This window comes from Lindgomyces ingoldianus (assembly GCF_010093535.1).
Source record: "Lindgomyces ingoldianus strain ATCC 200398 unplaced genomic scaffold BDR25scaffold_10, whole genome shotgun sequence".
In the NCBI taxonomy this organism is placed as follows: Eukaryota; Fungi; Ascomycota; class Dothideomycetes; order Pleosporales; family Lindgomycetaceae; genus Lindgomyces; species Lindgomyces ingoldianus.
The window spans coordinates 721,612-745,056 of NW_022985171.1; the positions used below are offsets into that span (position 1 = coordinate 721,612).

Here is a 23,445-nt window from a genome sequence, read left to right on the forward strand (position 1 = left end):
AAAGATACCATCGCGCCCTAGATTTGTAGGGCATCCACATCCGCTATCGACCTTGATCCCCGAGCATCCTGTGTTCCTCTCTCCGCGGTGTTCGCAACCTAAGATTCAGTATCACTGCCTCGAGGTGAAAATTCCGACCTTGACCATTAAGTCTTATTAGCACATCAATCCTTCGAAGTCCATCATCTAAGTTTTAGACTATTCACCAGACCGAATTAATCCATTTAGGCCTTCATGGGATACGGAGATGGCCCACGACCTTCCCTTGACGACCCTAATGTTTGGGTACCATATCGTTACGTTCCCTCGAAGCCCGCCGCTGTAGTCTTTGTGGTAGCCTTCTCACTTACGACATTTCTCCATACATTCCAACTCGTCAACAAGAGGACATGGTATTTCATACCGCTCGTCATCGGTGGTTTTTGTGAGTTCTTTAAAGCATTCATCCACCCACGCAGGTTCTAACGGAGTTGGCAACAGTCGAAATAGTCGGCTATATCGGCCGTATCCTCTCAACCAACGATCTCTGGGCTCTCGGCCCTTTCATCATGCAATCACTCCTCCTTCTGGTTGCGCCCGCACTCTTCGCCGCCTCAATATACATCATCCTGGGCCGGATCATCCTACTCGTAGACGGCGAGCGTTATTCCCTGATTCGGCATAAATGGCTCACGAAAGTCTTCGTGACTGGCGACGTTCTCAGTTTCTTGGTGCAAGGAGGTGGGGGCGGTATCCAGGCCATGCATACGCTAGCAGCGCTACACACGGGCGAGAAACTCATCATCGTCGGTCTCTTCCTACAACTCGCTTTCTTCGGCTTCTTCATTTTTGTCGCAGGGCTGTTTCATTACCGGCTTGTAAATGCCAACCCCTCGAAGCAGTCCTCAGCACCCATCTCCCTTTCATCTCTCGCAAACCGGAACAACTCTCCACGCCGCGTCACCGCATCCTCCTCAGCCACCCCGACAACCCTCAACGTCGACAGCCTGCCGTGGAAGCGCCATATCTACGCCTTGTATGCTGCGAGCACCCTCATCATGATCCGAGGTGTTTTCAGAGTGATCGAATACCTAATGGGCAATAGTGGATATCTCCTTAGGCATGAATATTTCCTGTACATCTTTGATGCGTTCTTAATGTTTTTGGTCATGGGACTGTTTAATTGGATCCATCCTAGTCAGGTTACAGCACGGTATCAGCAACGGATACTTCGGGAGAGAGGTGGATCTTTGGATCTGGATATACACAGGACGGAGAAGAGGTATTTAAGGTCGGAAGATGCTTCGGCGGTGGAGACGAAGTAGTGGGGGTACTTAGGGTGATGAGAAGGAGTGGCGGTACCTCCCTGAGCGCCCCCTAGGTTGGTGGAGTTTTAGCGTTACGCGGCTTTTGTTTCGATTTCTTTAATGGCCTTTCTAGTATTACCGTAGTACATATATATAGAATAAATATGAAGGAGAAACTTTTAGGTGCAATAAAACGAGATGGGGTGAAAAGGGAAATTTAAATAATATAGGACGTAGTATTTTGATAAAACATACTTTTTAGATGAGTGTGCTCTAGCACAAACCTCCTCTAGCTCAGCACTGTCCCTTATCTAGCCATAGGTCTGCTAGATTAACTGCATTATCGCCCACCCACGGCAGGTACCAAGCTTTCTTCACTTTAGGCGAACCTTCCATGAGATCAATGACTTGTGAATCAGGATTTCTTTGCACCAGAGCAAGGTATCAGAATACGTTGATGATCCTCACGCTGGCTCTGGCGCAATTCAGTACGACCAGCTGAAGTCGTTGTAGCTTAGACGAAGGAGGCCACACCCCGAGGTGTCACATTTCTCTAATGACATGATATAGCTCCCTAACTGCCTCATTCGATGTGTCCTGGTGAAGCGAGAGTAGATGTCCGTGACCATTCGATCTCCTAGATCCCGCTCTCGATATACCAACTCATATGACCCAAATTTAGCTTAGTCTACCAGCTGAGACTGCTCCTTTTAGACCTAGCGATCGAGATACATTGGCCGGAGCCGCAAAATAGCTTCTAGGAAGGAGCATTGATCTGGTGTCTTCCTAGGCAAAGCCGTCTGATTCTGCTTCTCACTTTTGTAATATATTCGAAATTCCTTAAGAAATCCAACAGAAACATTTATGCATGGAAGGGGTGGAGCTTCTTCCTATAATTGCGATCAATTAGGCCTTCTATAATTGAACACTCCACTGATCCGCAATCAATAATGGTCTCTTTTGTTCCTATTCTGAAAATCTATTTGTGACTGCCAGACTAGGTTGAATTTCGCTATAGCATGGGGTACAATTCGTTCACAAACAGTAGAGACAGTGCCATTTCAGAATACATGAGTTTTTTCTATCAAGGGGTTGAGAAACGTGATCACCTAGGGCGTTCTAGCTGTGCTATCCTCGAAACCGGAACCATTCTAAGCATCTTCAGAGCCGAGTGTGGTTATTTTAAGAGAGCACAAACTTTCTAGAGGATACTACTCCCACTCGTTCAGCAAGAGCCAACCTAGGTGGGATCTATTCTCCGACGGCCACTCTTCCACTTTTAAATGCAGAATTTGCCTAGCTATAACTTTTCAAATTCAGATTTAGTTTCATCTTCGGCTTCGCTCGAGAAATTTTGTTCGATAGCTTCGAAACCTTCACTGATTATATGGTAGGCCTCCAGGTTCGGGGATTCAATTGAAACGTGGACGAACAACTCGTATGATACCGCCTCGCTGCGCTCTTTCGAAAGCTTTAGAGAGTTATAGGAATCCGCCATAATCGCACGACTGTTTCAGATTGAGTCTTGGAGGACAATAGCGATCGTTAAATGAACCTAATGCGACTAAATCGACAGCTTGCCCATCATTGTTGTTGCAAGTAGCAAAAGGTTAACCTCGTACAGAACATAGCAGAAGAATACATATAAGCGGATAATATGCACGTGTGACAAGAAGGACGTGTAATTCTAGCGCGTGCGCTTCTAGGTGAAGCTACAAATGGTGAGGACAGAGCGGAAGATGGCTAAGATCTAGTGAAAGCAACAAGCTAGTATTCAAGCATGGTCTGCGTCGTGATCACGATCTCCTAGTACTTGCTCTTAAGCGGATTGTTTAAAACCCCTTGTTCTAAGACAAGATCGTCGGTCTTGCTTTTCCCTATTTCTTTGGCCTTTACTGTGCCTCGGTTTGAGCTGTAGAGACCTGTTTCGTAGCCCCGAGCGTGTTTCCAGCTAACGTCGATCCATTACCCTGTTACCCCACATTATTGAACCCCACGTGGACATGAACGTGAAGATCTCGACAGTGGAAAGCCGTAAACCTGCTGATAAGGGCTTTTGAGGGAGGCATTAGTCATTCGGCAGTCACAGCTGTCAACAATTTCGTTTCTTCGACAAGAAACCTTGTTTGATGGGTCTTTTCTGACACATTTAAAATGTAGAGGTCGAGAATGCCCTGGAACAAACTTTGGTAAACCAATCAAAACTAGGGCTATTTCACAAGAGGACGCGAGAATGAGCGTGGAAAGACACCCTAAGAAAATTGGGCTAAAGTCGAGAAGATCCATGAGGTGAACTGGCGTTCGAAGAGGAGTGGGAATGCCCTTGATTGCTTCAAGAAGCCAAATTAAAGTAATGGTCGAGAAAAGCGGATGTGCGACATTGGCACATTTGCATATATTCGGGACGGGACCAAGTTAACAGGTCCAGTCACTCTTGGAACAGAGTCTACCAGTTCTGTCTCCCAAAGGTGGTATAGGAAGTTAACCAAAAACGAAGCGTTCCCAGGAAATCGCCGAATGGCTAGAATAATCCTCGGTAATGACCGATAATCAACCGAAATGTACAATTCTGGGTGGAACAACATAGTCTTGATTTCAATGTGTCATCATCCCCAGAGAAAGCACCAATATGCAGAAGCCGGTTAGTATCATTACTAAAGAGTTCTATGTCCGACTTTAGTGTATGCTCGATTTTCTTCATGACTTAATCTCTGACACTCTCTCTACGGCTTCCTTCTCTAGGGTACTGATCTCAAATCTTTTGAGAAGAGACCTTAAGGCCCTGAAAAAGGGCATATGTAAATCTACCAGCCCTCCACAACAGCGCCAACGAATGCAAAGCCCATTACTACGCACACTACTATCCCCCTCTCCCGTTCAATCTCGCTCATTCACTTTTTGGATCCGCATTCTTATAACCCAAAGACGTCACATTTTCATCCATACCAAACTGTTCTTGGTGCAACCATGCACGGTATCCGCTGTTAAGCCGAGCACCGTGACATTGCAATAGAGGGGCTAGAGCTTGACAGCAGGGCTAGAAGATAGCGAGGTGACTTCTCGTGTTTAGGATGAATAATGCGGCTTGATCTGTGGCAAAGGCTGTAGGTGTCGTGACTTCGATGCAGTTGACCATTTCTGGTGACAAAATTTTGTTATTAAGAGGGAAGACAGTCTCAGCAAATAAGTAAAAGAGTTTTAGTTAAGTTTTGGGTTGTATATAGAATGGTAAGTTATGTGTTATTCCGTACGTCTCGTTGAAAAAAGGGGCAATCTCTCGACTTCTCAATCAAAATGCCACAACTCCGATGGATAGAAACCGCCGAACTCTAATCGTATTTTTGTGCCCCCCCTTACCTAATATGTGCGCATATTTTAATTTTCATTCCCCTATCACATGCAATCATTCCGCCCTTATTTCCCAAATGCTAACCTATCTCTACCCCACATCAACTGTTTGTAGTAGCGGAGCTCTCTAAGCTCCATCACCTGCTCGTACTTAGGAGCCGCTGCTAGCTGCTATAGTCATATGCTGCCTAGCTGCTGCCTAGGTCACTCCTTGCATATATCGACCCTTGGGTACCTTCTTTAGCAATTAATCTAGTTCCTCATGCCTCTGGTGCTCCCAATAGCTTCACATCAACCCTACAACCGCACCCACAAACCCAAACCCCAACACTACCCAACCTATTAACCTCGTCCCCACCCTCTCCCCCCCATTCGTTGGCTTCGGATTCGTACTCGTCATGCTTGTAGTCGGACCTGTGTTGTTCGACACAGATAATGCAGTCATATTCGCAGTGTTCTTCGAAACGCAATCTACGACGATTTTTGGCGTAAGGTTAGGCGCTGTAATGTTGCAGTAAATAATGCATTCGTCCCTGTTGTAGTGTGCCACAGGTGCTTGGCAGCAGGATTGGAGGACTGCAGAGTAGTTGGAGATGTCGGCTAGGGCAACATAGGGTAGGCTGTAGTCGTAGTCCGGGTTGGAATAGACGTTGTTGGTGCAATTTTTACTGGCCATTTTGCCTGAGTGAAGGCGTCTCTCTATCCACGGAAGAAAGCAATCGAAATGTCTGCAGAGACCTCGCTGGTGTCGATTTGCGTTCACTTTGTGAGTTCAGAAGTTGTCGAAGAATGATTGGCTGACTAGGCCACAAGAAAGGCGAGATGAGTGCTTAAAACAGGGGATGCGCTTGAATAACACAAGAGTGCCGCGCATCACGACGTTTTATACTTCCACTATCTGTTATTGTGGTGTTCGCTGACGGGGGCCAGAATGGCTGCGCCTCTTGCTCAGCGTCGTTCATAAGGAGCGAAATCCTTCAAGGGGCTGAGTATGGCACGTCCAAATTCTCCCTCACAATACGAGTTCGTCTTTCAGGCGGTCCAATGGGGTTGTGAGAACACCCAAGTGAAGCAACAGCCCTCAAACCCCTCCAAATTTGCGACAAATGCATGCAGGGAGATCAGGCCATTGAAAAACCGACAGGATTCATAAATTCATGCCAGAATTCCTTCTGTCACAGGACATGGTAAAACCACTGGTAACGTTCGTCCCTGCGTGCTGGAAAACCCGCTGTGCCGGAAATACGAGGGGTACTTCGAGTTCAAGCGTCTATAACTCTGCGCACACATGGAATTTTATTATATTCCTTTATAAGTCTTGTACTATAGCCGATTTTGAATATCGAGGATACTTCCCACTTCTAAATTACGTTTGCATCGTCGCCTTCAGGCCTGATTCGCAGAGAGCCTCCTTCTATAGCGTAACAGACTTTCTTCCCCACAGTACCACCGTCAAGCCCTTACCACCCGGAATTCCTGTAAATAGGCCTTATCCGAGCCTCAGAACCTCACTCGAGTGCGAGGAAGTCATCATCAGCCTTGTGTGTGCTGTGGGGCGTAACTTCACACGGGGTGGGCCACGCCGATTGATACCTCCAGCGGAAGCGATCACCGATCCTAGCTAATGCGAGATGACCCCACACATCTCACCTAATTATTTCCGTGTAATCTACTATGGCTGTGCGGCGCCTTTGCCAAGCGCTCTGGGATACCAATTGGCGTGGCAACCCCGCATAAATCTACACGCCACAGCAAACACAAAGCTAATGATGACTTCCAAGCATCGGAGCGAGGTTCTGAGGCTTAGACAAGACCCTGTTACGAGTATTAGGAGCGGTAAAAGCTCGATGGTGGTGCTATGGTGAGGGAAGTCTGTTACGCTACAGAAGGAGGCTCTGTGCGAATCAGGCCCGAAGGCGACGATACAAACGTAATTTAGAAGCGCAAGGTATCCCACATGTTCAAAATTGGCTATAGTACACGACTAATAAAGGAACATAGCAAAGCTCTATGCGTGCGTTGAGTTCTAGTCGCTTGAAGTCGAAGTACTCCTCGTAGGTTTTCCGGCACATGGGGACGGACGTTAGCAAATTTTCTTCTTCTAACTTCCTCGTTTTACTGAAGAGCCTTTAACTAACGGTAGCCCATACCATATGCCCTCAGGTTAAAATAGCTTATAACATTACGCTCGCCGCTGTCCTTGCACATTGTAGAGATGGAGATATTAATACCGCCAATTCCCCACAAGTTCTTGTCGCCCGCAACGGAATGACATTGCCTAAATTATGTAGCTTGCCACTTTGCGGTTCTTAGAGCTGGACCAAGTTACGGAGCCTAAAGAACACGACAATACGGAGCCATCCTGCGAGAGGGGTCGGGCCAACTTACACTCTAGTAGTAGTATATTGGGGGCACTTTGATCTGCTTCTCGAATAGCTCTCCTACTTCCTCAAGAAGGATCTTCAGGTGTTAGCCGGTCAAGCTCACCAGACGTTTTTATCCGCATCAAGGGTTAGTAGCTATTTTTCTAGGATTTCGAAAACCTTGGTTTGCTTCCTCTCACTGACTGGACTCTGACTAGGCGTTGTAGCTAAACTTGCGTTAGTCCCTTGGAGTCCCTGAAAGGAATAGAGAATCGTTGCTAGTTCGTTGTGAGGCGTAGAACGCTTGCATAGAGTTTGATTTAGGGGTACAATTGCTACAAGGGGAAGTAGGTGTAGTAGGGTAAAAGTGAGGGTAGTGGCTATGAGTTTAAGAGTGAGGTTGAACCCAGATATGAACGTTGGAGCAGGGCGCGAGAGCTGGGATGTGAGCGAATGCCTGAGCACAAATGACTTTGCAGGGTCAGAAGAACTCACGCGCTAGCTTGGCGATGCATCTTTAGGCACCTGTTGAGAGTGTTCTCGCGCTATCACACCTATCTTCATCTCCCGAAGCAGAGCACCGAACTTTCACACGTCATATCTTCTACAATATAGCTAAGATACCTATCTAAGCTTTACCCATTCAGGGCTTCCAATTGAAAATTAAGTTGGGTCAAGTTCTTAAAGGCGCTGCACGATATGGTCAAGGATATCTTGGGAGCTTTTACCACAACGACTTGCATCAATGATCGTCTCTGCTCCTGCTTTCGAACAAAGGGAAACAAAGCTAGGCGTCTCCTATTCGATGTTGCGAGTTGATTGTCTCTTTCCACTTGTAAAAGTTCGCCCTTAATCTGTGACTAATAATGGCTATAACTCATTTTTAATATTGAGTTTTAATATTAGTTCGTCACCCAGGTTCGATGAATGAGACTTCAGCATCCTTGCGTTAAGCAATTATAGACGACCCCAGGAGCGTAACATGAACCCGTTGTCCCTATCGTCGCTGCCCGTATTGTTAAGGTGCTCAGAAACGAAATTCGTATCGAAGATAGAGTTCATGATGGCGGAGAGGAGTGGAACTTGATCGTATTAACGTCACAGTAAACACATCTAGCCAGTTAAATCTAGCATGTTAGCAATTCGTATCTCTATTGGGTGTAAAGCAAAGCGTAAGCACAGGACGAAGACGTAAAATTTTAGAATAGGTCAACACGACTCCATTCAATCTAACACACAACAAAGACATATATTCCAGCCATCTACAGTCCTCTCATGAGCTCATCAACCGTAATGGGCTTCCTCACCGCATTTGAAAACCCTTCATGAAAACTCACCCAAATCCTAGCCTCATAATTCTTCTTCTCAATCTCCTTCTTCGTCAGCTCCACCTTTTCGCCCTTACGCAGAGGTTTGACCTTGATCACTCTGCCAAAGAAATCGCGCTTTACATCTTTACCCTCCTCTTTGTTCAACTTAGCATCTAAATCTTCTTTCTTCTTATCATCTTCAAGCGCCTCATCGTTGCCTTGCCCACCTCGACGACGCCTTGCCTCCCCATCAATTCGCACACTTTCTCGCTTCCATTCACTCTCAAGTACGCTTCGGACGGCAAACCGGACCTTCTCATCTTTCTTGCCTTCTAGCGTTTCAAAAGCTCCGAGTTGGTCGAGAGGAGGCTCCATTCGGTACACCCAACCGCCGCTGCGATTTGCAACATCTTCTAGTTCTACTCTACTTTTCTCAAAGGTAACACCTATGGCGGTCATCGCATCCACAGACCTTTTAACCAGCACTTTCTCGGATGCTTTACGGACGGAAGCTGTAGCAAATGACTTTGAACCCGAAGGCCCAGTGTTTACCAGGACGGGCTTGATGTCCGGGGAAAGCATACGGAGTGCGTATGGAAGCAGTTCGATAGCAATTTCCTGTGGAGATCGGAAAATTCGAGTGAGGTGTAGGCTTAGAGTGGATTGCAGAGCCATGAGTTGGGCACGGCTAGCTTTCTGCTGCTCGGATGCCATGTAACCTGCGTTCGGGCCAGAGAATGGTGATGGTTGTGCATCTGGGTCAGACATTTGGTTGGAGCTTTGAGCGCGGGGAGAAGCGAAGAGGTGGTGGAATGCGAGTACGGATTGTGAGAGATATGGTGCGAGTTCCCATTCTTGAGAGCCATGGACGGCGGAGGAGATTGTGTCGTGAAAGTGTAGCCATTCATAGGCGGCGGTAGGCTTGGTGAGGAGAGTGTCGTCTTGGAAGGGCTTTTCGGGATAAGCTGAGAAACAGTCTGAAAAGAGTGTTAGAGGCATATCCAGGGTTAGCAAGCTGTACACATACCTGCTATAATTCGATCACAATCACCACTCGTATTGACCATTTCCCGAAGCCTATCCATTGCACGTCGCTTCCCAGCTTCAGCAACCCCAATAACCCCCTGCTTTCCTTGCCGTGCAGGCATAGGAGTCGTCTCAGCTTGCTTCGGAAAGCCTGCACCTTCACGGAAGACGCGTTCGACGATATCCTTTGTCCCACCACGTCCGAGGCTTCGAGCCGCCCCTCCCCCGTGATGAAGATCGTTGATGACGTTGTCCTCAACCCACTTCCTTGTTAATCGCATGGACTCGGATGTAGGGGGTGTGGAAGCTCGAAGTTTGCCTGCGACCCATTCGCTTACAACCATGACGCTTCGTATATCACCTTCGCCAGTACCACTGCCCGTCCCACCTTCTTTCTTTGTGCTGACACCCCATGTGGCTTCGCACAGACGGCGAACACCATCCGAGTCGCAGGGAATGGCCTCCTTCACAAATATGTCCTGAATGCGTGAAACTACCATATTCAATGCGGGTTTCCGGATGTGGATGATTTCGGCAAAAGAGGATTGTCGAAGAGGACGCAGAGACGGATGGTAAACATCGTTGCAGATTAAAATGAGTGGTCGCATTAGCCGGAATTTGTCGCCTTTCCTCTTCTTCTTGGGTACTGTCGAATTTTGCTGTCCAACAGCCTTCGAGTTCCTTTCGTCAAGGGTGATGAGATCAATCAACGCTTTGACGAAGCCGCCTTCACCAGATCCCCCGCTACCGCTTACAACACCATCCACCTCGTCGACGACAACGCAGACCGGCTTTCCCGCTTTCCGGACCTTTCCATTTGCTGTGGTAGTGTTCACACCTCGAACATTCTCAGTTCCCACCATGTCACGTATTCGGCCCTTCACAACGTCGCGACTTCGTTCATCAGAAGCATTGATTTCCTGGACCTCATAGCCGGCTTGTCGTGCACATACGTGAGCTAATGTAGTTTTTCCAAGCCCAGGAGGGCCAGTCAACAGAAGGACTTTGCGATGTTTCTGCTCTACCCCGTCGTCTTCCGCTTTCCTCGAGCTCTTTTGTTTGGCCTTCCCGGATCCTGGGAAAACGATTGGATCCCAGCCTTTGAGCCAGCGCAATACTGAGCGATGAGTTCGTTCGTCGCCAACAAGATCGGTAAACTTCTTTGCGCGATACTTTTCTGTCCACATTAAGGTTCGGCTGCTTTTTATGGGCTGTCCTTCCGCAGTTGACTCGATCGAAGGCTGCGGGTTGTCCTCGCTCACTGCATTCTGAGTTAGAGCTTTGCTCTTGTCCAAGGCTTTCGCATCGTCGATCAATCGATGAATGTCAATGCCGTAAAAGCTCCTTTTTGCTCGTCCCTCCACTGTCTCAGAGCGCGACGCGATCAACTGCTCGTATGGTATGGCCACTGGGGAGAACTTCTTTGGAATGTAGAAACATTTTCCCGCTGCGATCTTGGCAGTAAGTCCTTGTTTTGGCAGAGACGACGGTGTGGTTTCGCCGGCGACAGGAGCCAGTTTCTGTGGGGAGGGAGAATTGAAGTAGGCATTAAGATGGTCAACCGGTACATCTTCAGGATCTAGTATCGACTCATCTTGACTCGCAGGTGGCGTGTACTCCGTGGTCGGATTTGGTATGGGTAGCAGATCTTTAATGCTGCTGATTGCTCTCCTCTTGTTCGCGGCCTCTTTCAACACAGCACGATCATCCTCATCGTCGGAATCATCAACAAATCCTCCATAAGTATGGGCAGGCTGATTGACATGTACATCCTTCAGGGGGCTCCTCTCTGGGTCAGCTCGCTTCCTTTTCTTTGGCGAAGACAGCAGCGGCGAGGAACTCGGAGGGTATGCAACTGGAGAGGAAGTCAATGGCATGTTGATGTTGGGTGGCGAGGATGGAAGAAATATGTCGCCTAGAGTGGGTCCAGTAGGGAACCGTTTGATTGGAGAGGCCTTCTGATTCCTGAGGGGGGTATCTGGGGAAAATTAGCTCCAACCTACGTCGACGCCGGACACGTCTAGATACCAATAGAGTAGTCCTCTTCGCTCCTGAATACCTCAGCAGTATTCCACGCTCTATGCTGAATAACAATGCCTTGTTTGTTCTTTTCGATTTTGTCGTTGTCGATGCACTGTTGCAATGCTTCAAGATCGTCGGAAACGGAGAGCGACAGAGGCGCGTCTTGAGAGCATTCAAACTCAGAATGGAGGTGGATTGCGGGATCGAATGATGTAGGTAATTGGGGTGAGTATGTACTCATCGAGTCACTGCGATCCCGGAAGTTGTACCATTGGCATTGTGTGAGTGAAGGTCTCGCTACCTTGAGTGTTGAGGATGGACGCGTCGAAGATAACGCGAGAGCGCGATGCCAGCTAGCCGAATTAGGCTAAACGCGGCCGAACGTCCGTCCAGCTGTCGTTGCTCCTCCACCCCTCAGTCGATATGCCCATTCGCATTCGCACACCAGCGCCGGGTGTGTTCGCGGCCAGTTACCACTATCCTACTGGCAAGGGTGAATTCGACAGTGAAACTTTCCCGTGGTTGAATCCCTCAGACTCGAGTTCACCAAGACTCTGCCACATCTGTTCCCGTCTCAATTTTTCATGGCTCTACTCTCAGTCTCTATACGAATATAACGCTTCAGATGGTTCCGCTACATCTCCACTCTCGGACGGGATTCGCCTCGGCCTATTCGCAGACATCGCCGGTCGCTTGTTCTGCTCGTTCTGTCAGCTCATCGTTCATGCTATGAAAAATGTAGCGGACATCGATATGCTGAATGAATTCGACGAGTGGCATAGTCGTGATATCTATATTATGAACTATGCGTACAGCAAATCAGGGTTAGCAATAAGCCCTGAGTCCAAAAAGGCAGGTTCCAAGGAAACAGAATACGCCATGCGACTTGGGGTATGGCTCAAGCATATCAAGGATGATGAGACAATCATGCATTTTGGAAGGCGAAGTGTCATGATTCAGCGTGTATGCGACGATTCCGCTAAACCCATCATGTACGGTGGCCTGCCTTTGGCCCTGGATACGCCAAGTCAAATTCAGACCATAAATCGGTGGATTCGCCCGTGCTTAGAGGACACTCGCCCGACAGCGCTGACCTCTCGCCACGATATGAAGGCGTTGCGCCTGATTGACACCCAAAAATCATGTATTGTCGGTCCATTCCAAGGTGAAAGATATGTCGCGCTCAGTTATACATGGGGAAAGATAGATCCGTTGGTCTTAAAAAGAGATAATGAAGTGATACTCCGTCAAGAAGGGGCCTTCGTTGCTCTGAAAGAAAAAGTACCGACAACCATTCAAGACGCCATTTCCCTGTGCCGCATGCTTGGAGAACAGTACTTGTGGGTTGACAGTTTGTGCATTATGCAGGACACTGTCGATAAACACGACCAGATCCAGCAGATGGATCGAATCTACCGGAATGCAGCCCTTACAATCGTTGCCGCGGCTGGACGGGACGCTAATGCCGGATTACCTGGCATTTCCAGTCTCCGCGATGTACGACAACGCATTGTTGATATTAATGGTTTGCGTCTAGCCAATCTACTGCCATACTTGAGCAATGCAGTCGTTGCCTCGGTCTGGGAAACTCGAGGCTGGACATTTCAAGAGAGTGCTCTATCACTGCGGAAACTCATGTTTACTCCGGCTCAAGTATATTACCACTGTCAGCACGGAGACTGCAGCGAGGACGTGCACGGCGATCTTCACAGCAGCCTGCGGCTTGCACCTGGCGGTAGCAGTATCCCAATGCGCCTCAATATTGACAATGTGTCCAACTGGACGATATATAGGAACATTGTTGCCAAGTACTGCACTCGAGAGTTATCGTACGAATCTGATGCGATAAACGCCTTCAGTGGGATTGCAGCCTTTCTCAGTGAGTCCATCTTTGCCGGATGCTCACTAGTCATGGGCATTCCTGTTTGCAGCTTGGAAGTTGGGCTAATGTGGCAACCAACTTCGAGACTTCGCCGTCGCTCTAGTGCAATGTTCCCGTCCTGGTCTTGGGTGGGCTGGTCAGGCTCGACTGAGTATTCCGACGTAATCGATTGCGACAATCTTTTTGAAAGGAACATAAGCCGCGTCACTTGGAAAAACCTCAGCTCCAAACCGGAACCTGATCAAAATATTATGACCTGTATGCCCCCAGAGACTTGGGTTGGATGGAATAAATGGACTCGCATGGTAGATAGTGACATGGATGAAGTATACTACATCCATGAAGACCTCCCTGCTTCGCGTTGGTTTGCCCACCCCATAGAACGACGCCAGTGGCCAACAAACTACACAAATCCACGTTTACAGCTGACTGCCGATGTAGCGAGGCTCAAAATTACGGGTAAGCATGCCGATTTATGGTTCAAAAGTGAAGAGTGCGAGGAAGGGAACCACCAAGTTTGTCGACTTCAAGTCTTCGACCAGAACAACCGTAAAGCTGGGATAGTCGTCATGGATGGTGCGACCTTCGAAGAAACGAATTTCGACACACAGCCGCTTTTCTACTTTATCAAAATATCGCAGACAACGCTTACCCTAGGCCGTGATGATCCAGCCTGGAATGTTGAAACAAAAAAGTTCACTGGGAAGCCCGGCGAGCAGGCAATCAACCCCCAGCCTCCCTTTGATCTTGAAGAGGAGGAGTTTGATCAGACTATCTACGATCGGAATATCTGCTGGTGTTTATACAACGTGTTGGTCGTGCGGTTTGACGGAGATGTTGCATATCGTATTGCTGTGGGTCAGGTCCATATCAGTGCCTTCGATAGTGCAGAACCGAAACAGATGGGTTTATGGCTTGGATGACTTCGCTTAGAATTTGTGCTCTTCTTTTGTTATGGTTATCGCTTGTTTCCAGATCAAGTTAGTTCGCCAAGATGCTCCGTGCTTCGCTCCTTTCCCGGATCCTTAAGATCAGACGGCGACTAAAACTCCAACCTTTAACATGCTGTAAAACATCCTCAATATGGTACTTGTGTGGTATCAAATTTTTGCGGTTGCCATTAGCGTACCCAATCTTTCCATGGCAGCGCGGTCACCGCCTCCATGCGGCCCAAAGACCGGCATTCTGTGCCATGAGCCTCAGCCAATCGGAATCGATATTGGGATGGACTACATGTGTGTCTTCCGCATATTCTCTCGTACCCACACTCACTCTGTCAGACATGCCGTCTACGCCCGCGATGCCTTAAATTTTACGCTCATTGGTAGAGTGCAGACTGGATCCGAGCTCCTTGCCCACATGGTGATTATGCTAAATAACCGAGATGCGAAACAGAAGTATTTCGAAGAGCATGGGGAGATCCGGAGGCAGCAAGCAATAGACGCCTTCGCAAAAGAGCTTCGAAGAGTGAAAGAGATGGCGTTTCAGGACCACAACATCACGATCAATTCCGCTGTCATCGCAAGGCCTCATTGGATGTTCAATGAATACGGCTGGCTTCTCGATGATGCCGTTACCCAGGCCGAAATTGAGTGGAGAGAGTCAGGGGAGGCTCGTGGGAATTTCGCTATTCTTACGGTTCCTCCTGAGAAGAAAGGTCGCGCCCTAGTGCTTGAGCATAGCCATTGGCAGTTCACTATTCGCGAGTATGATCTCGACCGTCACTCTGAGACTTGGTCGATGGATGGAGATTTCCTGCACAACCTCAGTGGTCAATCCGCCGTCTCGCGAATATTTTCCATCCTTCGCGACAAAGTGCAAAGCTCTAGTGGACAGGTAAAAGGTAACCCAGAGGCGAGAGATATCGATTTAATGGCATGGAAAATCATGGTCGCAAGACAAGAAATACTCCGAATTTTATGCCACAATCCTAACGCGCCTATACAACGAATGATTGATTTGTCTGCTGTGTTCACAGAAGAGACTCGAGTTTCTCTCACGGCGAGTGATGTTAAATTGGTGGAGCATACGATGATTGAGGAGTTTGTGGGCGTTCTTGAAGGGTGTGTAACAAAGCAAGATCTAGTTTGGGACTATTATGAAGGCAAGAACCTACTTTTCCAATCGTCTTCACACTCTAAAAAGGGTTATGCAGCACAACCATACTTCAACGCGCTCGAATTTGAAGCATCCCACTACATCGAGAGGAAAACTGTCTTGGACGAGTTTCGGCACTCAACTCTCCCTCCCTGGCCCGTCAAATCATGGTACAAGCCCTTCAGCAAGATCATTATCATTGGTTGTTCGCAGGATATACCGCGTATTGAAGCCGCTTTGAATCGGCTTTCACCACTTCTCTTACCCCAAGAAGCGGTGCGCCAACTTTTTCCGCCGTGTGAAGTTGTCGCACGAGGCGCGGCTGTGAAAGCACTAAGGTTTATTGAGATGGACGCGAAGTTGAAAAGAGCATCAGAGACAGCCGACTGGAGCGACCCGGAGTTGAGGAAGCTCCTTGAAGCGCGTATACCCTCGGGATATTGGTAGTTCTTTCCGCCGGTGGAGGGCAGACACGATTTCATTCCTGGCCAGGGGCCACTTGCTAACTCAAAATGCAAAATATCAGCGCTGTCAGGGGAGAGCTAGAGTGGACTCAAAATCCATAGTGAAAGCTTTATATCCCAACACAAGCCCACCAGCTCATAATATCGAGGAAGGTAGCCATTTCAACCTTTGCTGCTCACTTGTTCGATTGGCTCTCTATTCTCTTAAAAACTTAGGAATATATACCAAAATATCAGATGTATACAACCTAGAAAGCAATTATACTATAAAAGAAGCCGATTTTCTCACAGCAAGCCTCGTCTCGCAAGGTATGCCATCTACCGCCCCAAATCCTCCCTCCGATACATACTCGGATACCCGATCCGAATCTCCTCGCCACTCGCACTCGGCCTCGGTCTCGAAAAACTCTGATACCTTGAAAAACTCCCGCTATCGCGCTCCTCTTCCCCACTCTTCCTCGGCTGAGCATATCCTGGATACAACCCACTATTCCTCTCTCTCTCCCTCCTGTCATCCCACTCCTCACTCCGCCGCGGCTGGTACGCAACATACTTTTCCAACTCCCCACCCCTATCCCGCTCATCCACGGGAATCTCCCTCTCAAACCCCAATTTCTCATCATAAACCCTCCTCGTCGGACTAAACGGATTCTGCACAGGATCATGGAACGGATCCGACATACTACGCTCATCGGGTGTCGCATCGCCAAATTTCCGCACATTGCTTGGCCACCCGATCTTCGAGTCTTCGCGACCCGACAGTTCTTCCGTGTTGCGAGTCAGGTGTTGTGGGCGTGTGGCGGCAGCACCAGAAGAGCGGTAGGCGAAGGTTTGAAAAGTCGAGCTGCGCTTGATGCTACCGTCCATGGCGCTAACATTGCCACTACCACTACGAGATTCGAGGACAGTGGATGGAGAAGGGGAGGGCGATGGAGACCGGGCGATACGTTGTTCGAACCACACGCGAAGACCTACGAGGCTCATAGCGCCGACCTGCGCGAATAGCAACGCCATGGCGGCGCCCACGACCACTGGGGCGGTTAGGATGGCGTCGACGACGCAGAGAGATATACTGCGGAGTTCGGAGAATCCGAGGATCCAGGCTAGCGTACTAAATTGGAGGAGGAATTGAACAAGGATGGTGGGTATGACGTGGATTCTCGCCGGGGATTTGAGGGTCATGAGGAGGGATTTAAAGGCAAATGATGAGGAGGGGAGAGGGATTGTGGTGTTTAGGCGACGGATGCTAAGGATGGCTGTTGGGGGAATGAGGAGGAAGGTTAGGAGGCCGAAGATCTGGATTGGTTAGTATGATGTTTTATGGGCTTCATGTGGATAGGAGATACGTAGGACATACCCCATGAGCAGTTTGGAAATGCATCGCCTTCCCCATTCCTACGATGCCAAAAATCAGTCCAGAAACCGATGTTGGAAGGAATAAGCCGAGTAGAATCCGCTTCCGCCATTTCCTGTTATTGGTCTCATTAAAAGGATGGTTGATCAAAACCGAAAGACGAAGGATAGCACCAAAGGCGAGATAAACGGGGAGGGCATAAAAGAAAGCGAATGTTGATAGTGCGACTAGAAAGGGTCAGCCCAATTCCCGTCATTCCTTACAAGTCCCCTAGCGAGGATCGCACTTACTATGTAGTGCAGTGACAACTGCAAAGGGAACAAGCGCCATCTCATTAATCTTGACCTGCGAATTCTGGATCTTGATCTCAAACCTGTTGCCCTCGGAAGTAATAACGATTGGCTCCTTCGGCAGCGCATCAAGCGTTCTGTTATCCAAAGGTACCGGATTCTTTAGATTGATTTTAAGAGTGCCGCTATTGATCAATCCGAGTCCAATAGCTGCAATACCCCCGAAGCCTTGACACGTGATGGCATTCGTGCCAGCTTGTGCGAGGGAAGATAGCATGTTGGAGCTTATTGCAAGAGATTCCGAATCCGCACGGCGGTTCAATGAATGATACGGTACTGCAATGTGTGAGTGTGTCAATCTGGAATGGATGTGTGGTAGTCTTACCTACTCCAACTTCCCGAATCTCAACACTTCTCTTCTTTGGCGAAGGCTTCGTCGAGTTCGTGATCAAGTTACTAATCAACAATGTCCCCTCTCCAGCCAACCCTCTTCCAAAAGCAACAGCGGCTCCTCCAACCGAATCATTGAAATTCGTGCTCCCCATCGAAGGCATGTTCATCGCCTGCTCCAGCGAGAAGTTCCCGCTGAGAACATTTTGGATGCCACCAACCATAGACACCGCATTAACTCCTCCTTCAATCAACCCTCTTGCAAGACCCTCGGCAACCTTCGAGGCCTGCAAATTGTTGGTCAGACCGTTTGCGCTGGAAGTCAGGTTCGCGAGCGCTTTAGTCGCGGTTCCATTGGCGAGGAAGCTAGAAACTAGCCCCTTCGAGAATTGTTCGACGATCATTTCTGTAGATTGATTCATACTGGAATTCGCCGGCATAACGCCCAATCCCGGATCTTGCTGGAGCCCAAGACCAATCGCTGCACCCTCGCCAATTCCCTTTCCAGCTCCAGAAGCAATGGGAATGATCATGCCTAAGATATCAACATTCCCGAAGCCATTGCTTGCTCCGGGTGCAATAGAATTGAGGACTTGAGTGAGATTGGAAGACTGGATGAAGGATTGGCTCAGCCCGCGGCTGAAGTCTCCAACGGTTTGTGGGATGTTGATTTGGTTTGGGTCGGATTGCCGCTTTGCCTTGGGATTGGGCTGTGATTTTGAGAGGCCGAGTCCAGCGCTTGCTCCCTCTCCGAGGCCTTGACCTGCAGCTGCAGCTATTTGGGGGAGTTGCGCTGCTAATTGACCGCCATTAGCACCGGCTTGGTTGAATAGCTTCTGCAAATCGATGCTACTGGCAATCGGTTGCGAAACTCCCAATCCAAGATTCCCAGCAATAGCCATGATATCAGTTCCATTACTTGGTTGAAACTGCGTGGTCGTTAACTTCAGTCCGCTTGCACTACCTTGACCAATGCCCTGGGCGAGTGAAAACGCTGCCATGCCAATTTGGGTGCCACTCGTGACGTTTGAGAGCGAGGGGGTGAGTTGAGCAGTAAGCCCATTTCCCAAGTTCTGTGCCACCTGGTTGATGCCGGTGGCTTGGGCATTGAACGTCGCAGCGACACGTGTAGCAATGGCTTGGTTTTGCTGCATATCACTGAGATTAAGGCCTGATGCTGTTCCCATACTATGAGGATGTTAGCGCAGCATGCTAGAAAGGGAAGTGAACGAACCCAAGACCAATGCCGAGGAAGAGCGCCGGTGTCCCAAGACTACCAATAAGTGAGTCCCCAAGCGATGAAATTCCTTGCTGTAGAAGTCCACCTAATCCACCCGTGTCGTTTCCACCCCCAAGACCTAGTGCATTCCCAAGTCCAGCCAGCGCACCTCCTCCACCCTGTCCTTGCTGTCCACTTGGTTTCGCGCCACCACCTGTGATCATATTCCCCAGATCCTCAAGAACTCCTCTTTTCTTTTTCTCCGGCTTTGCCTCTCGTAGTCGAGAAAGTTGCTGGGTAAGGTCCTTCGCAAAGGTCTTCAAGCCCTCCGAATCATATTGATCACCTAAACTCGATGACATATACACCAACCGATCTGCCAATCCAAGCAATGCGCCATGCAACCGTACATCTTGATACAGGGCGTCGAGAGTATCGGGAGAAAGAACGTTACGCAGCGCGTCCTGGCGCTGGTACTGAGCTTGAAGGCTCACGGAGCCCCATTCCTGATACCAAGTCGCAATTAAACCAATCAGCAGAAACGAAACAGCGAAAATAGCGAGCGGCAAGGTATACCATCTCGAATTTGCAGAAAACATTATGACAAGTAACGGGGTATAATAAATATATGTGACGAGAATTGAAGTTGTAGCATTGGAAGAAAATCAAGCTTATGGCCTGCCACGAGCGCACGGTCCGCTAACAGTTGCTCTTACTGAGGTCACAACTCGGAAAATACGAACGCGAAGTGAGGAGTTGATATACATGGCGAGAGGGGAGTGCAAGTTTATTGTGGGGCGAAACTAGCTACGCCTCATGTTTCCGGGGGTAGGGCAGCTCTCTCTATGGATATCCCAATTGAGACGAGTGCTTCGAGATTGACAGCGGTTCTATGGAACGTTTGATATATGAGTGGGACTAGAATAGAAGAATCGGAAGGGGTTGGGTGAATCGACGCACGAAACAGGCATTGAGTGTTTAAGATATATTCTCCGGGTTTTAAGCGAATAAGCTTGCACCGTAATGCCAAGGAATGAATTGCCCTGCCGATCATTTCAGAAAAAGACCAGTCAGCTTCACCCAAGATTGTAATTCTGCAAAACTATCTTCTACAAAACTTGAAAGTTAGTGGCTCTCTCGAAAGGCCGCCTAGGAATGCCTTGCACAATTTAGGGTCGTGCGGCCTAGCTAGCGGCTGCAAGTAGTGATGCGACGAGTTTGAAACACCAACGTCGAACCAATCACGGCGCCCACAATTGAACGTTTGAGAGAACTCATAAGGGAAAAATGCCCGACTAGGCAAACCAAACCTTAGACATCCTTTGTCCAGTAAGGAAGCTTCCTCCAAGGCTCGTAATACTCCGTTAAGACGCACGACATGCATCATCGCTGGCAAGTTCTGGAATAGTTGCGTTCCGAATACGAGATGGAGGTAAAGCGCTTGCCACTGGCTTCACGTGGCAGGTCCGCCGATCTTGATGTATTTTTCAGGTTGTACAAAGACTCGCCCGAGACGTTTGGAGTGCCAATGACATTGAGCGCGGTATTAAGTAGAGTGTAATATCGTGGAGGGGCTGAAGTAACCTTGAACACTGTGTGTTAGTAGGATCGAAGGAACACTATTTGTATCGCATGTGGAAATAAGAATCGTAAAAAAGGCTCAAGATATCAATACTTCACCTACATGTACGCTTCAGTTCAACTGGGTCCTTCAGAGGTTGACAACGCCAAGATCGCAGCTAGGACTCACCTGACTTCCTCCATTAGCCCTCTGCCTAAGCCAGTATCGTCTTACAGAGTACGTTAGACCACTACACTTTACAAGCGAGTTGGTCCCTAGTGCTCGGAGTGAGGGTTAGACTAGCTTCGTTTAGCCTCTGGGTTTGCCCCAGACATCAAACTCCTCGTGTTCATGTTCTCTTCGACAGTGGGTTTATTGCACTACCCGGGGAAGTTTTTCTTTTTTGATTCTTAAACCAGTCGATGTTGTACTTGGAAGGCTTCATATGCGCAGCTTCCGGAGCGAAATGGAAGTCGGACATATGCATCGAATCCGGACGCTCTGGCTTGCTGAAGGCGCGGAGGGTCTCTAGGTGCTGACTGAGGAACGTTTGCTTTGGTTGGGATGGCTCAGCCGTCTCGATATCGGACTCTGGGTCGCAGTTCCAACCACCTTTGAACCAGGCCTTCATCTGGCCACCCCAAACAACGATAATTGCGGCAAGCGCAATAACGGCGACCATTCCTACGAGGAACAGGGCGATTCCCATTACAGGTGGGTCTCGGGATAAGGCCTTATTCACCAGTTCAACGGAATTACCTTGCATGTGCTCGGTTTTGTTAGTGGCACGAAGGCCGTAGAATGAGGAGACTTGGTGACGCATTCCGAATGTTGAACTTACTGTGCTTTCAATAGCGTGATCCAAATGCAATTTGAATTGTAAGTGTCGTCTGCAACGAACTCTACTCGGAAGTATATTCAAAACCTGTGTTGTAGGAAAAAAGATCTCTCCTATATAGATAGAGCGTGTCGACATTGTTTGGACACATAGTAGATTATTGAAACGAAGAGAAGGTCAGTTATAAACAAGGCGGCCTGAAATCGGAGGTTGTTGCATAAAAGAACATTGTTAATGAGTCATAATTGAAAGACATAAGAAGCGACGAAAAGCAATGCAAGCAGAGAAAGATTACCAGCCATATTAGGCGACTTGCTCATTCTAATTGATTTGGCCAATATCCGAAACTCTTTCGTCCTGCTGAACTTAAGCAGCTCCCTCTGCAACCCGTACCTGAGCCTTAGCAGCCTACTGAGTATTCTGGGCCAACCACACCTTCATCTTCTCAGCTCGGATTTCCCTGCGCTTCTGGATCTTCTCGAACTTGTTCAAGTTAGATTAGGTGGCGCCGTTACTCCTTCTCACGGTCTCGGTCCTTAGAAATAGAACCAAGCCATCGAGAGGGAGCTTAGGAGAGTGTGTTCAATAGCCCTGGACGAGAGACTGGCTTGGTGGTGAATGGCCTCGGGCATTTAGGTCCAAGATTGAGGCGTCGGTGTCTTCCGTTCACAGTGTCCATTGCATATATGATGAGTTTGATGAGGTTAGATGGGAGGTGAGATGTTTAGGTCACGGAACAATGCCGGCTTGGCATCGTTGATTCCCCGTGTCTTCACATGCAAATAGCACAAGCTCTCTACGGAACTCAAATACTGGAAGTCGCCTCAGAGGGCTGCGTTTCAACCATGCCTCTTTCCTTACGCTTCCCCACCATCAGAATGGGCAATCTAACCAGTCCTCTGTACCTACTCGGGCCTCCCCTCTTGCTGTTGGTCTCGATACCTCTGGCCCTCTTAGCTACCGTTACGACGACCATCGCCATCAGCACCCTCGCTGTACGCGTATCTATCGTATATTTCGAGCTAGGAGTCGCCCTTTTCCACTCATACCTCTTCCCTCCTCCCGTCAAAACCGTCCCGAAGCCACCGTCTCCTCGTCGTATATCTCCTCACCGCTCTCGTAATCGCCGAAGCAGTGTCACCAGTACGACATCGTCACAAGATACTACTGTCCCTCAAACCCATGGCCCGCGGTTACATAATAAGAGTGGATCATTTGCATCTCTCATTGGGACGAGCTCACCCACACGAGACTTCGAGGGTGTCGGTGGATGGAGAGTACCCGGTGATGATGACGAAGAGGCACTATGGATGGGCATGAACTCCAGGCTTGAACTTCCAGCTGTCATGCCAAAGCGTAAACACCAGAGAAGTCTTACGGGAGGTAGCCAGAGATGGAGCTGGAGCCCCGAGGCCATGCGGATGAGCCCTATGCAGAGCCGAGCGAGGACGCCCGGGGACGAACGACCACTGGGAGACGAATATTTCCCTCTGCAACCCAATACGAAGCCCTTTAGTACGGCGTCCGATCCAGTAGGGAGGAGCGATTATGATGGAGGGAGGAAAAGCATGGGTGACAGTAGTTCCTCGAGCGCTGGCTCCAGCTCGAGGAGACCAAGTATGGCGATGAAGCAGGCTGGTGACTGAGACCTCAACCAATCATAGCTGTAATATGTGCGAACTACAGTTGCATTAGCATACGGCACATCTTCAAAGATACTCGTAGAAACCTGAGACACCACCCAGAGACAGCTCGGCTACGATTTCACCGAACGGGACGTTGAGTGAATGAGGGATAGATGCTCCACAGACTCGTCACTGCCGAGGCACACTTGCTGGTCACGTGGATGGGCCGTTTCCTGTGAACCTTGGAACCTTGGAAGACATAGATTGGATAGTCATCAACATCGTATGCAGGTGTGCCCTAAGACGTCCCGATTTAGAAACTTCGTATCCAGGTGTATACACAAGGCGCAACTGCTGTTGCCTTAAAATA

At 48.8% G+C, this 23,445-nt stretch overlaps 8 protein-coding genes across 8 annotated transcripts; 4 read left to right on the forward strand and 4 right to left on the reverse strand.

Annotated features, from left to right (window-relative positions):
* Window positions 1-234: 234 nt before the first annotated feature.
* BDR25DRAFT_324126 (RTA1-domain-containing protein) lies at window positions 235-2,040 on the forward strand (the record flags this gene model as incomplete). Its single annotated transcript, XM_033692145.1, has 3 exons — window positions 235-424; window positions 481-1,221; window positions 1,982-2,040. The coding sequence occupies 3 exons, from the start codon at window positions 235-237 to the stop codon at window positions 2,038-2,040; spliced, it is 990 nt and encodes a 329-aa protein (XP_033549636.1).
* A 2,802-nt stretch (window positions 2,041-4,842) lies between these two features.
* Window positions 4,843-5,475, reverse strand: BDR25DRAFT_11487 (uncharacterized protein). The gene has a single exon (XM_033683627.1). It carries the CDS (start codon window positions 5,308-5,310, stop codon window positions 4,921-4,923), a length of 390 nt encoding a protein of 129 aa, XP_033549637.1. The 5' UTR covers window positions 5,311-5,475; the 3' UTR covers window positions 4,843-4,920.
* Window positions 5,476-8,259: 2,784 nt separating this feature from the next.
* Window positions 8,260-11,637, reverse strand: BDR25DRAFT_283343 (chromosome transmission fidelity protein 18; the record flags this gene model as incomplete). Its single annotated transcript, XM_033688038.1, has 3 exons — window positions 11,362-11,637; window positions 9,335-11,311; window positions 8,260-9,284 (listed from the first exon to the last, which is right to left on the reverse strand). Exons 1-3 carry the CDS (start codon window positions 11,594-11,596, stop codon window positions 8,260-8,262), a joined length of 3,237 nt encoding a protein of 1,078 aa, XP_033549638.1. The 5' UTR covers window positions 11,597-11,637.
* A 64-nt stretch (window positions 11,638-11,701) lies between these two features.
* On the forward strand, window positions 11,702-14,283 carry BDR25DRAFT_353122 (HET-domain-containing protein; the record flags this gene model as incomplete). The annotated part of the gene is made up of 3 exons (XM_033695113.1): window positions 11,702-11,738; window positions 11,774-14,122; window positions 14,171-14,283. 3 exons carry the CDS (start codon window positions 11,702-11,704, stop codon window positions 14,281-14,283), a joined length of 2,499 nt encoding a protein of 832 aa, XP_033549639.1.
* A 37-nt stretch (window positions 14,284-14,320) lies between these two features.
* On the forward strand, window positions 14,321-15,781 carry BDR25DRAFT_353123 (uncharacterized protein; the record flags this gene model as incomplete). Its single annotated transcript, XM_033695114.1, has 1 exon — window positions 14,321-15,781. The coding sequence occupies one exon, from the start codon at window positions 14,321-14,323 to the stop codon at window positions 15,779-15,781; it is 1,461 nt and encodes a 486-aa protein (XP_033549640.1).
* A 264-nt stretch (window positions 15,782-16,045) lies between these two features.
* On the reverse strand, window positions 16,046-19,818 carry BDR25DRAFT_366007 (uncharacterized protein; the record flags this gene model as incomplete). Its single annotated transcript, XM_033696934.1, has 6 exons — window positions 16,046-17,094; window positions 17,156-17,379; window positions 17,443-17,778; window positions 17,828-19,020; window positions 19,067-19,557; window positions 19,768-19,818. 6 exons carry the CDS (start codon window positions 19,816-19,818, stop codon window positions 16,117-16,119), a joined length of 3,273 nt encoding a protein of 1,090 aa, XP_033549641.1. The 3' UTR covers window positions 16,046-16,116.
* Window positions 19,819-20,961: 1,143 nt separating this feature from the next.
* Window positions 20,962-21,435, reverse strand: BDR25DRAFT_312703 (uncharacterized protein; the record flags this gene model as incomplete). Its single annotated transcript, XM_033691318.1, has 1 exon — window positions 20,962-21,435. One exon carries the CDS (start codon window positions 21,433-21,435, stop codon window positions 20,962-20,964), a length of 474 nt encoding a protein of 157 aa, XP_033549642.1.
* Window positions 21,436-22,328: 893 nt separating this feature from the next.
* Window positions 22,329-23,186, forward strand: BDR25DRAFT_341634 (uncharacterized protein; the record flags this gene model as incomplete). Its single annotated transcript, XM_033693622.1, has 1 exon — window positions 22,329-23,186. The coding sequence occupies one exon, from the start codon at window positions 22,329-22,331 to the stop codon at window positions 23,094-23,096; it is 768 nt and encodes a 255-aa protein (XP_033549643.1). The 3' UTR covers window positions 23,097-23,186.
* Window positions 23,187-23,445: the final 259 nt, after the last annotated feature.